The 14,338-nt window shown below is 51.2% G+C and overlaps 2 protein-coding genes across 2 annotated transcripts in view; one reads left to right on the top strand and one right to left on the bottom strand.

The window, feature by feature from the left end:
* ctsz (cathepsin Z) overlaps positions 1-14,338 on the top strand; it is a 471,668-nt gene that overhangs the window by 236,881 nt on the left and 220,449 nt on the right. The window lies entirely within an intron of this gene.
* LOC308335889 (glutamine--tRNA ligase-like) lies at positions 11,045-13,867 on the bottom strand (the record flags this gene model as incomplete). The annotated part of the gene is given in 3 exon segments (XM_080793108.1): positions 11,045-11,374; positions 11,551-11,556; positions 11,558-13,867. Coding segments are annotated over 3 exon segments (2,646 nt in total).

Here is a 14,338-nt window from a genome sequence, read left to right on the forward strand (position 1 = left end):
AGGACCGCACGCGGAGGCCAATCTGAACTTTGACGATGACGCCTCATATCATGAACCTGAGGATGATGAGTCGTGTGAATCCCAAATACTTAACGATGATTTTGAGGCCAATGTCGGGGGAGAACTGCACCAGGAGGCCAAACTGAACTTTGACAATAATTTATCAGATTCATCTTATGAATATGATGAGCCTAATGGGTCGGATTCAGACGATGATTTTGAAGACACGTACAATGTCATCAGAGTGTTTGACACAGAGAACGACTGCTGGATTGTTCCAGAAGATCAGCAGAAGTACAAGTCCTCTTCACCGCTTCTTCCAAAAGGACGCGGAGAACATTCAGCCTTTGTCTACAATGGAGAACTCTACATATTTGGCGGATGCACGACGCCGTCGGACTTATTCGATGACTTGTGGAAGTTCAACCCGGAGAGCTCCTCCTGGACGAAGCTGGAGGCCGAGGGGAACCACCCGTCTCACAGATCTGGGATGTGCTGTTTCATGCTGGGAGATCATCATGTCCTCTTCTGTGGAGGAAAGGAAAAGCTGCAGGATGAACTAGATGAGATGTGGATCCTAGATTTAAGCCCTCGCGAGCTAGACGCTGTGTGCGGTAGAGGTCCAACAGCATGGTCTACAGAAGGAACAACCAGGGTTCAGCAGGAACCTGCACCGGAATTAGACAAAAATGTCGCTCCTGAGATGCATGGCATGACATTACAGCATGTCGTCTGATTTCCACAAGTGATCTCCACATATAGGCATGTTAAGTCTGACAACTCTCCTGCCCATATATGGTCAAATATGCTCACATTCTGGGACAATTACGGGTCACCTGGAGCCCACTTTCCATCAGGTGGTTTCATGTAGCTTATGCTGCGTTCATACTGGCATCTGGAGATCAATACTGAAACATTGATTGGATCATTATGCACCAACCAACCAAGAAAAGATAAATACAAAAACCACACCTGTGTGAAGTGAGGGGCACTCTTGTCATCATGCATCATCTCATACTGGCCAATCAGAATTCGAACCGAGAAGTACAAAGAACGTGTGAGGACGTCCTAGCGCATCCTCAATGATACGGGGCGAGATAAGAATATTCAGAATTTTTCCTTCTTTTTTTTTTTGCCCGTTCGCCTTTCGGCTGCCGTATGTATGCTAACGCTCTGGGCAATTATTAGCTTGCCGTTGACTTAAGTGTTAGCGCGGCGGAAAGAATGACTCGTATCTCCTAATCCAGGGCACTCTCCGTGGTTATGAATGGATCGATATGCTGGCGCTTATAAATAAAGGGACACAGCTTGTCACCGGTCTAGTTTGTACGATGCACACACACGCACGCGCACACACACACACACACACGCGTGCACACACACGCACGCACACAATGAAACTTCTCCAGATGATTACCGGTACTTATATTAAAACTAAGATTTTTTGCATTACAAGTTTTCTGAAATTATATGTTTAAAAAAATGAGGCATTATATGCGCTAATTTGCATACATTTCGGGACGTTAAATCTGAAGATCGGATAAAGCCAGGTTCAAAAGTATTGTTTCATTTTGTTGACATATTTGAGACAAAGAACAAAGGGGATTTTAGATATCTCTAATGATCACTCCACAAATCAGAAAAATAGTGTCAACAGGCATAAAAATACACAACTTTCGGCATGTTTTTAGGTATAAAATGTGATGTAAATCAGGCTGTGAATGATTAATGATTAATGTGAGTGCAACTGAAGTGGAGATTCTTTGTCCCAGGTATGAGGCAGGGCGTTGTCAGCCGTCTCTCTCCAGCGAAGCTGCCAGACACTTCAGGACTTGATTCTTTATAAGGTCATGACCAGCCTGTCGAAAGGGTCGTTTTAAATTCCTTGGCACCACTATATGCTGCTCCCTAAAATGGGAAGTTAACACTAGTAACATCTTGAGTAAAGCCCACCAGAGGCTTCACTTCCTTCGCCTCTTAAAGAAGTTCGGTGTGACTGGGGAGGCGTTGGTTCACTTCTACAGAGCCACTGTGGAGAGTGTCCTCGTCTTCTCAGTCACAGTGTGGTATGGAAACACGGTAACACCACTGACTTAGAGAGGAAACGGCTGGACAGGGTGGTACGCACAGTGTCAAAAATCATTGGCCTCGACCTCCCATCTGTCTCCTCTATCTACACCATACGCACTAAGCGCAGAATGCAATCAGGTAAGAGACTCCGGTCTCTAAAGTGCAACACCTCCCGCTTCAAAAACAGCACTTATCCCGAGGCTGTTCGCCTCTTGAATGCTGACCCTCTTTTCACTCGCACTTTACAGCGTGAAGCTGCTTTGTAAAACGATGATGAACTGTGATGAATTTGCTATTTATTTATTCAACATGAATTGTAACGTTTCGCATTCTTCTTATTTATTGGTCCCCCTCATATGATGTCTGTACTTTTGTATCGTGTTCTGTCTGATTATGTGATGTGAATATGTGTATGTATCGTATGTATGTTTTTAGTGCACTGAAACAAATTCCAATCAACTCTGTTGACATGGCAATAAAATCTTGAATCTTGTAAAGTAACAAAGAAGCAAAATAAATAAATATATTTTTATTTTTATATATATATAATTATTAATTATTAAAATTATGACACCATGAACGGGGCCTCCCGATCCTTAAGGCCACCCCTGGCTACAGGCAACCACCTGATGGAAAGTGGGCTCCAGGTGACCCGTAATTGTCCCAAAATGTGAGCATATTTGACCATATATGGGCAGGAGAGTTGTCAGACTTAACATGCCCATATGTGGAGATCACTTGTGGAAATCAGACGACATGCTGTGATGTCATGCCATGCATCTCAGGAGCGACATTTTTGTCTAATTCAGGTGCAGGTTCCTGCTGAACCCTGGTTGTTCCTTCTGTAGACCATGCTGTTGGACCTTTACCGCACACAGCGTCTAGCTCGCGAGGGCTTAAATCTAGGATCCACATCTCATCTAGTTCATCCTGCAGCTTTTCCTTTCCTCCACAGAAGAGGACATGATGATCTCCCAGCATGAAACAGCACATCCCAGATCTGTGAGACGGGCGGTTCCCCTCGGCCTCCAGCTTCTTCCAGGAGGAGCTCTCCGGGTTGAACTTCCACAAGTCATCGAATAAGTTTGACGGTGCCGTGCATCCGCCAAATATGTAGAGTTCTCCATTGTAGACAAAGGCTGAATGTTCTCCGCGTCCTTTTGGAAGAAGCGGTGAAGAGGACTTGTACTTCTGCTGACCTTCTGGAACAATCCAGCAGTCGTTCTCTGTGTCAAACACTCTGATGACATTGTATATGTCATCAAAATCATCGTCTGAATCCGACACATAATCATCATATTCATAAGATGAATCTGAGAAATCATCGTCAAAGTTCAGTTTGGCCTCCTGGTGCGGTTCTCCCCCGACATTGGCCTCAAAATCATCGTTAAGTATTTGGGATTCACACGACTCATCATCCTCAGGTTCATGATATGAGGCATCATCGTCAAAGTTCAGATTGGCCTCCGCGTGCGGTCCTCCCCCGAATACATACATCTTTGTCCCAATGATAGTGGCAGAGTGAAATTGTGAAATTGGTGGCTTACGTTTTCCTTTGGTGTCAACTACAGACCAGGTCAATGTGGCGGTGTCCAACTTGTACATCTTACAGGATAAGTTGCCATGATCATGTAAAAATATGACGTGCGTTCCATATAAATACATGACACCCTTCGAGACACACGCTGAATGGCCCCCCATGGCCTCTGGAGCAGCCCCAGAAGTCTTAGGCTCGGACCATTCAAGTGCATCAATATCAAAGGCATAAAGTTCATTGACACGTTTATGTGTGCATGTTAATCCTCCCCAGAGGTAGATTTTACTGCCTATGAGCACAGCTGTGTGATAGACGCGATTGGAGGGGGCGTCGCCGGTCACTTGGTCTAATGATTTCCATGTCAGGTTGTCCAAAGACTCGTTGTCTTTGACTTCCAAGACGTGCACATCCATCGTTCCTTCCTCACGACTTCCTGCAAAGCAGAACACACGCTCGCCTGCCGTCACGGCTGCATGGTCAGCACTCTGCGGTGCTCCTTTCAGATGCCTCGCCCAGCGTAGCATCACTCGCACGGTTAGCTCCACCTCAGACCTGAATGGAATCCTCCAGTTCTTCCTGTATTCCGGTACAAAGATCTTTCTGGATTATCTGCCGACCGCTGTGAGAGGTGGGGGGGGGGGGGGGGGACGTGGCGTTGAACTCACTGTGCAATAATTGCTCACCATAAATGCTTGGCTAATTAATGCTGACTGGAGCAGTTTGATAAAGTGAGTATTATCCTGAATGCTTGGAGCAGTTTGATAAAGTGAGTATTATCCTGAATGCTTGGAGCAGTTTGATAAAGTGAGTATTATCCTGAATGCTTGGAGCAGTTTGATAAAGTGAGTATTATCCTGAATGCTTGGAGCAGTTTGATAAAGTGAGTATTATCCTGAATGCTTGCCACTTGACAATAATAACTTGATGAAGTGAGTCCTGTTGCCACATTCCATCTTCTTATATAGACTATTGTGATGTCACATAAATCTTGACCAATCCGGTGTTGTGATGTCACGTGAAGTTTCCGGTGAGGTGAGCCAATCAGGTCGTCTGGGTAGTCCAGTTGATTATGCAGTTGATCTTTTCTTGTTTGGTTGATGCATAATGATCCAAAACATGTTTCAGTATAGAACGTAGCAAAGTCTCCTTGAGGGGGCGTCAACACATGTGTCAGGAGACCCAACTGAAGACACCAAAGCTTTGTAGCTTTGCATATTTTGCATCTGCCAGTGTGAACGCAGCATAAGCTACAGGCAACGCCACCTGATGGAAAGTGGGCTCCACTTGACTTACTTGACTTATTCCTGTAGGCTCCTAGGTGGAGCATAGGGCCGCAATCACACCCCACCATCGGACTCTGTTTTGAGCAGTTTTCTTCAGCTGGGCCCACGATATTCCAGTCGACTTTGCCTCACTCTCCACTGATCTTCTCCAGGTCTGTTTTGGCCTCCCCACTTTTCTTTTGCCCTGTGGGTTCCAGTCCAGTGCTTGCCTAGTGATGTTGTCAGTAGGTTTTCGGAGGGTATGTCCAATCCACCCCCACTTTCTCTTCTTCACATCCTGGCTGATGGAGTTTTGGTTGGTTTTCTCCAACAGGCTGGCATTTGATATTTTGTCAGGCCACCTGATGTTCAGAATGCGCCTTAGGCACCTGTTGACAAATGTCTGGAGTTTGTTGGTGGTAGTGTTTGTCACTCTCCATGTCTCTGATCGATAGAGGAGAACTGATTTGACGTTGGTGTTAAATATTCTGATTTTATTATGGAGGGACAGTGCCTTGGAGTTCCAGATGGGTCGTAGTGTGGTGAAAACGTGTCTGGCCTTGTTTATTCTGCTTTTGATGTCATCGTCTGATCCACCATCCTTGCCCAGTATGCTTCCGAGATATGTGAAGCGGTCAGTCTCTTTGAGGTTGTCTCCCTGTAGTTGGACTGGGAGATCCTGTTTGTTGTTTACCTTCATGAGTTCTGTCTTTTTCACATTGATCTTGAGGCCAGTCTTTGCTGCCTCTTCGGAGAGTAGTGTTAGCTTTGACTGTGCGTGTTGGTGTTTATGAGAGAGAAGACATATATCGTCTGCAAAGTCAAGGTCTTCAAGTTGTTGCGTGAGGGTCCACTGGATGCCAGTCTTACTGGCCATGGTTGTGTTTTTCATGATCCAGTCGATGGCCATCAAGAAAATTGTTGGTGAGAGCATGCAGCCTTGTCTCACCCCGGTCTTAACTTCAAGAGGGCAAGTTAGCTTTCCATTGTGGATGATTTGGCAGTCGGAGTCCTCATACAGCTGTTGGATGATGTTGATGAATTTCTGAGGGATTCCGTAGTGGGCTCCAGGTGACCCGTAATTGTCCCAAAATGTGAGCATATTTGACCATATATGGGCAGGAGAGTTGTCAGACTTAACATGCCCATATGTGGAGATCACTTGTGGAAATCAGACGCCATGCTGTGATGTCATGCCATGCATCTCAGGAGCGACATTTTTGTCTAATTCAGGTGCAGGTTCCTGCTGAACCCTGGTTGTTCCTTCTGTAGACCATGCTGTTGGACCTCTACCGCACACAGCGTCTAGCTCGCGAGGGCTTAAATTTAGGATCCACATCTCATCTAGTTCATCCTGCAGCTTTTCCTTTCCTCCACAGAAGAGGACATGATGATCTCCCAGCATGAAACAGCACATCCCAGATCTGTGAGACGGGTGGTTCCCCTCGGCCTCCAGCTTCGTCCAGGAGGAGCTCTCCGGGTTGAACTTCCACAAGTCATCGAATAAGTCCGACGGCGTCGTGCATCCGCCAAATATGTAGAGTTCTCCATTGTAGACAAAGGCTGAATGTTCTCCGCGTCCTTTTGGAAGAAGCGGTGAAGAGGACTTGTACTTCTGATGACCTTTTGGAAGAAGCCAGCAGTCCTTCTCTGTGTCAAACACTCTGATGACATTGTACATATTAAAATCATCGTTAGGTATTGGTTCTCCAATACTCGCACGGTTAGCACCACCTCAGACCTAAATGGAATGCTCCAGTTCTTCCTGTATTCCGGTACATAGATCTTTCTGGATTATCTGCCGACCGCTGTGAGAGGTGGGGGGAAAACGTGACGTTGAACTCACTGTGCAAGAATTGCTCACCTTAACACAATCAGTGCTGAGAGTGCTTCAAAATAGGAGCTCTGGGGTGTCGGAGTTGTCTGAGCGCTTGACTCTGAAAGCCATGAACCGGAAACAATTTCCTAAAAAAGTTGACCTTACATTGCGATCATTTTAATTTATACGATATATTTTTTTATATTTTGCGGGAGAGACGGATGAGTAGCAGAAATGAAACGCCAGCATATCGATCCATTCATAACCACGGAGAGCGCCCTGGATTAGGAGATACGAGTCATTCTTTCCGCCGCGCTAACACTTAAGTCAACGGCAAGCTAATAATTGCCCAGAGCGTTAGCATACATACGGCAGCCGAAAGGCGAACGGGAAAAAAAAAGAAGGAAAATTTCTGAATATTCTTATCTCGCCCCGTATCATTGAGGATGCGCTAGGACGTCCTCACACGTTCTTTGTACTTCTCGGTTTGAATTCTGATTGGACAGTATGAGATGATGCATGATGACAAGAGTGCCCCTCACTTCACACGGGTGTGATTTTTGTATTTATCTTTTCTTGGTTGGTTGGTGCATAATGATCCAATCAATGTTTCAGTATTGATCTCCAGATGCCAGTATGAACGCAGCATAAGCTACATGAAACCACCTGATGGAAAGTGGGCTCCAGGTGACCCGTAATTGTCCCAGAATGTGAGCATATTTGACCATATATGGGCAGGAGAGTTGTCAGACTTAACATGCCTATATGTGGAGATCACTTGTGGAAATCAGACGACATGCTGTAATGTCATGCCATGCATCTCAGGAGCGACATTTTTGTCTAATTCAGGTGCAGGTTCCTGCTGAACCCTGGTTGTTCCTTCTGTAGACCATGCTGTTGGACCTCTACCGCACACAGCGTCTAGCTCGCGAGGGCTTAAATCTAGGATCCACATCTCATCTAGTTCATCCTGCAGCTCTTCCTTTCCTCCACAGAAGAGGACATGATGATCTCCCAGCATGAAACAGCACATCCCAGATCTGTGAGACGGGCGGTTCCCCTCGGCCTCGAGCTTCTTCCAGGAGGAGCTCTCCAGGTTGAACTTCCACAAGTCATCGAATAATTTCCACGGTGCCGTGCATCCGCCAAATATGTAGAGTTCTCCATTGTAGACAAAGGCTGAATGTTCTCCGCGTCCTTTTGGAAGAAGCGGTGAAGAGGACTTGTACTTCTGATGATCTTCTGGAACAATCCAGCAGTCGTTCTCTGTGTCAAACACTCTGATGACATTGTACGTGTCATCAAAACCACCGTCAGGTATTGGTTTTGGATCCGTCTTATAATCTGATTCATAATCTGAGGCATCATCGTCAAAGTCCAGATTGGCCTCCGCGTGCGATTCTCCCCCGAATACATACATCTTTGTCCCAATGATAGTGGCAGAGTGAAATTGTGAAATTGGTGGCTTATGTTTTCCTTTGGTGTCAACTACAGACCAGGTCAATGTGGCGGTGTCCAACTTGTACATCTTACAGGATAAGTTGCCATGATCATGTAAAAATATGACGTGCGTTCCATATAAATACATGACACCCTTCGAGACACACGCTGAATGGCCCATCATGGCCTCTGGAGCAGCCCCAGAAGTCTTAGGCTTGGACCATTCAAGTGCATCAATATCAAAGGCATAAAGTTCATTGAACTCATGTGTGCATGTTATTCCTCCCCAGAGGTAGATTTGACTGCCTATAAGCACAGCTGTGTGATAGAAGCGATTGGAGGGGGCGTCGCCGGTCACTTTCTCTAATGATTTCCATGTCAGGTTGTCCAAAGACTCGTTGTCTTTGACTTCCAAGACGTGCACATCCATCTTTCCTTCCTCACGACTTCCTGCAAAGCAGAACACACGCTCGCCGGCCGTCACGGCTGCATGGTCAGCACTCTGCGGCGCTCCTTTCAGATGCCTCTCCCAGCGTAGCATCACTCGCACGGTTAGCACCACCTCAGACCTGAATGGAATCCTCCAGTTCTTCCTGTATTCCGCTACAAAGATCTTTCTGGATTATCTGCCGACCGCTGTGAGAGGTGGTGGGGGGGGAAACGTGACGTTGGACTCACTGTGCAAGAATTGCTCACCTTAAATGCTTGGCTAATTAATGCTGACTGGAGCAGTTTGATAAAGTGAGTATTATCCTGAATGCTTGAAGTGAGTCCTGTTGGCACATTCCATCTTCTTATATAGACTATTGTGATGTCACATAAATCTTGACCAATCCGGTGTTGTGATGTCACGTGAAGTTTCCGATGAGGTGAGCCAATCAGGTAGTCTGGGTAGTCCAGTTGATTATGAGGTGAGCCAATCAGGTAGTCTGGGTAGTCCAGTTGATTATGCAGTTGATCTTTTCTTGTTTGGTTGATGCATAATGATCCAAAACATGTTTCAGTATAGAACGTAGCAAAGTCTCCTTGAGGGGGCGGCAACACATGTGTCAGGAGACCCAACTGAAGACACCAAAGCTTTGTAGCTTTGCATATTTTGCATCTGCCAGTGTGAACGCAGCATAAGCTACAGGCAACCACCTGATGGAAAGTGGGCTCCAGGTGACCCGTAATTGTCCCAGAATGTGAGCATATTTGACCATATATGGGCAGGAGAGTTGTCAGACTTAACATGCCCATATGTGGAGATCACTTGTGGAAATCAGACGCCATGCTGTGATGTCATGCCATGCATCTCAGGAGCGACATTTTTGTCTAATTCAGGTGCAGGTTCCTGCTGAACCCTGGTTGTTCCTTCTGTAGACCATGCTGTTGGACCTCTACCGCACACAGCGTCTAGCTCGCGAGGGCTTACATCTAGGATCCACATCTCATCTAGTTCATCCTGCAGCTTTTCCTTTCCTCCACAGAAGAGGACATGATGATCTCCCAGCATGAAACAGCACATCCCAGATCTGTGAGACGGGCGGTTCCCCTCGGCCTCCAGCTTCTTCCAGGAGGAGCTCTCCGGGTTGAACTTCCACAAGTCATCGAATAAGTCCGACGGCGTCGTGCATCCGCCAAATATGTAGAGTTCTCCATTGTAGACAAAGGCTGAATGTTCTCCGCGTCCTTTTGGAAGAAGCGGTGAAGAGGACTTGTACTTCTGCTGATCTTCTGGAACAATCCAGCAGTCGTTCTCTGTGTCAAACACTCTGATGACATTGTATATGTCATCAAAATCATCGTCTGAATCCGACCCATTAGGCTCATCATATTCATAAGATGAATCTGAGAAATTATCGTCAAAGTTCAGTTTGGCCTCCTGGTGCAGTTCTCCCCCGACATTGGCCTCAAAATCATCGTCAGGTATTTGGTGTGAATCCGACTCATCATCCTCAGATTCATGATATGAGGCGTCATCGTCAAAGTTCAGATTGGCCTCCGCGTGCGGTCCTCCCCCGAATACATACATCTTTGTCCCAATGATAGTGGCAGAGTGAAATTGTGAAATTGGTGGCTTACGTTTTCCTTTGGTGTCAACTACAGACCAGGTCAATGTGGCGGTGTCCAACTTGTACATCTTACAGGATAAGTTGCCATGATCATGTAAAAACATGACGTGCGTTCCATATAAATACATGACACCCTTCGAGACACACGCTGAATGGCCCATCATGGCCTCTGGAGCAGCCCCAGAAGTCTTAGGCTCGGACCATTCAAGTGCATCAATATCAAAGGCATAAAGTTCATTGAACTCATGTGTGCATGTTATTCCTCCCCAGAGGTAGATTTTACTGCCTATAAGCACAGCTGTGTGATAGACGCGATTGGAGGGGGCGTCGCCGGTCACTTGGTCTAATGATTTCCATGTCAGGTTGTCCAAAGACTCATTGTCTGAGACTTCCAAGACGTGCACATCCATCGTTCCTTCCTCACGACTTCCTGCAAAGCAGAACACACGCTCGCCGGCCGTCACGGCTGCATGGTCAGCACTCTGCGGCGCTCCTTTCAGATGCCTCGCCCAGCGTAGCATCACTCGCACGGTTAGCACCACCTCAGACCTGAATGGAATCCTCCAGTTCTTCCTGTATTCCGGTACAAAGATCTTTCTGGATTATCTGCCGACCGCTGTGAGAGGTGGGGGGGGGGGGGGGAAACGTGACGTTGAACTCACTGTGCAAGAATTGCTCACCTTAAATGCTTGGCTAATTAATGCTGACTGGAGCAGTTTGATAAAGTGAGTATTATCCTGAATGCTTGCCACTTGACCGTAATAACTGAGTGAAGTGAATGTCATAACCGAATGACATCATATTGGTTGGCTAGAATGTAGTTGTGTTTGGGTTATTTACCCGTAGTGGTCCTCCTGCTCCTCTAGATCTTCCCGGGGTCCTCCCTCAGGGAGACCGTCCGGTTGAAGACCAGCTTGTCTCCCGTGCTGTCGGGGTCCACACTGAAGTAGCCCACCCTCTCGAACTGGAACTTATCGAAGGCCTTGGCGCCCCGGACCGATCGGTCCACCAGGGCGGCGCTCAGCACCCTCATGGAGTCGGGGTTGACGTCGCTGAGGAACCCGCCCGGAACCTCGGACGGGTCCTCTGGGTTCCTGTGCAGGAAGAGCCTGTCGTAGAGGCGCACCTCGCAGCGCAGCGGCTCGCTCACCCAGTGGATGAACGCCTTGGGCTTGTCCTGGGGGTCCTTGGGCTGGTCCAGGGGGTCCTTGGGTGGGTCCAGGGGGTCCTTGGGCTTGTCCCGGGGGTCCTTGGGCTTGTCCAGGGGGTCCTTGGGTTGGTCCAGGGGGTCCTTGGGCTTGTCCTGGGGGTCCTTGGGCTGGTCCAGGGGGTCCTTGGGTTGGTCCCGGGGGTCCTCGGTGGTCCCACTGCGGCGGCAGGTCACCTCCAGCTCCGTCACTTCACCTCGACGGTCCTTGACCACCCTCGCCACGGAGATGACGTAACCCGCGTGCCTCAGGCCGACCGGCTGTCGCGGGGTCAGCCTCTTGTAGCCCGCCACGCTCGTCTCCTCCGTGAAGTCTCGGCGCTCGATGAAGATGGTGCGCGCCAACGGAACCACGTGCCTCCCCCGGGCCTCGTCGGCCGGGAAGTCCGGCACGCTGAGCTCCCTAACGGTGCCGGAGTCCTCGGGGAGGTCGGTGATGGTGACCCTGAGCGGCTCCAGCACCGCCATGGCCCGCCGCGCCGTCTCGTTCAGCTCCTCGCGCACGCACGCCTCCAGGAGGCGCGGCTCCGTGGTCACCTGGGAGACGGTGACGCCCACGCGCGCGCAGAACTCGTTGATGGCCCGCGGCGGGAAGCCCCGCCTCCGCAGCGCCGTCAGCGTGAAGAGGCGCGGGTCGTCCCAGTCGCGGACGGCGCCGCTGTCCACCAGCCGCACGATCTTGCGCTTGGACACGACGGTGTGCGTGACGTTGAGCCGGCCGTACTCCCATTGGACGGGGCAGTAGGCGTCCAGCGCGTTGCACAGCCAGTAGTAGGAGGAGCGCCGCGTCTGGAACTCCTTGGTGCACAGCGAGTGCGTGATGTCCTCCAAGGAGTCGCAGAGGGCGTGCGTGAAGTCGTAGGTGGGGTAGATGCACCAGGCGTCCGCCGTGCGGTGGTGCGGCGTGTACTTGATGCGGTACGCCACCGGGTCCGCCTTGCCGTCCTCCATGAGCGTCTTCATCCTCAGCGTGGCCTCGCCCTCGGCGAACATCCCCTTCCTCATCCTCTCCAGGAGCGCCAGGGAGTCGCGGGCGGGCCGGTCCCTCCACTCCGACAGGGTGGCGGCCGTCCTGTCGCCGCCGCGGCCGCCCCGCATCTCCTCCACGCTCTGGTGGCACACGTAGGCGTGGCCCCGCGCCACCATTTCCTTCGCCAGCTCGTACAGCCGGCCGAAGTGGTCGGAGGCGTGCGTGACGGCGTGCGGCTCGTAGCCGAGCCACTCCACCGCCTGGCGGATGGCCGTGAAGTAGCGCTCCTCCTCCTTCTCCGGGTTGGTGTCGTCGTAGCGCAGGAGGCAGACGCCGCCGTTGGCCTTGGCGTAGCCGAAGTTGAAGTTGATGGCCTTGGCGTGGCCGATGTGCAGGATGCCGTTGGGCTCGGGCGGGAAGCGTGTGCGGACCCGGCCGCCCGTGGCCTCCAGGTGGCGCCGGAGCAGCGCGGCGGTGCTGGGCGTGGTCACGTAGTCCTCCGTCTTGTGGTTCTCGCCCGGCTTGTGGAACTTGAGCGCCGCGCCTCTCAGCTGCTCCAGGAGGGCCGTGGAGGTCCACGCCGCCGAGTCCTCCGCCGTGGTTTTCACCGTCTCGTCCTGGACGTTCGTCCTGCAGGGTTTCTCGCCGGCGTTCTCCTCGCTGCCTCCGGGGGCGTTTGGGAAAGCCTTCGTGGCCTTGGTGGGTTTCCCGCTCCGGAGGTCGGCCGGCGTCTTGGCGCCGAGGAGCCGCAGCAGCTGCGCGTCCACCTCGTCCCGGACGCTCCTCCCGTCGGCCCAGCGCAGCGCGGCGCGCGCCTCCCCGACCAGGAGGCCCGCGTTGAAGCGGTACCGCTCCCCCAGCAGCCGCTCCCGGTGTCTCTCCACCAACGCCGTCACCGCCGCCCGGATCTGCTCCGGCGTCACCACCACGCCCACGCCGCACGCCACCTCCAGCTCCGCCTCCAGCTCCCGCGGGTCCACGGCGGCCGATTCCCCGCGGCCGCCCTTCAGGAAGTCGAGCGCGGCCGCCAGCTGGAGCTCCGTGCGGATCTTGCGCTGGCCGATGTGTCGCGCCAGGAGGAGGAGGTGTTCGGGGTCTCTGAGACGAGAGACCATGTTGTAGAGGAGCGTGCCCATGGCCTTGTCCACTCCGGACCACGAGCCTCCCGATTGGCCCATGGCCTTGTCCACTCCGGACCACGAGCCTCCCGATTGGCCCATGGCCTTGTCCACTCCGGACCACGAGCCTCCCGATTGGCCCATGGCCTTGTCCACTACGGACCACGAGCCTCCCGATTGGCCCATGGCCTTGTCCACTCCGGACCACGAGCCTCCCGATTGGCCCATGGCCTTGTCCACTCCGGACCACGAGCCTCCCGATTGGACGCTCTCCTGCGCCTGAGCGACGGCCTTGAGGAGCGCGGCGCTCAGCGCCTCGTTCTTCAGCGTCTCCTTCGTCCGTTGCTCGCTGAGCCCGATGGACGTGAAAAGGGTGAAGGCGTCGGCCATCTTTACCGAAGCGTACGCGAGTTAAACCTAAACGTGAACTTCGTCAGGCGTCGACTTATAATCGGATAGATGTGTGATGTCACGACGTGATGCGCGCGGCCTCATAAATCATATTTCATCATATCATATATTAATGCACGAGTCTTGTGGTGTACGTACGGTTGTAATCCACGTATCTCGGGAACCGTTCGCCCCGCCCACTTCTCATTCGACACGTGCGTTCTACACCCCCCCCCCCCCCCCCGCGGGGAGGGCAGGGCCCGGTGTCGAGTCGGTCGGATCCACGGTTCTGTTCTGACACTCCATATTTGGGCATGCCTGACACAGAACTCCATATATAGGAATAAAGGGACACAGCTGGGCACCGGTCTAGTTTGCACAACACCACACGCACGCACGCACGCACGCACGCACGCACGCACGCACGCACGCACGCACGCACGCACGCACGCACGCACAGAGCCGGATTAA

This window comes from Protomyctophum bolini, assembly GCF_963924005.1.
Source record: "Protomyctophum bolini genome assembly, chromosome: 20".
NCBI classification, from domain to species: Eukaryota; Metazoa; Chordata; class Actinopteri; order Myctophiformes; family Myctophidae; genus Protomyctophum; species Protomyctophum bolini.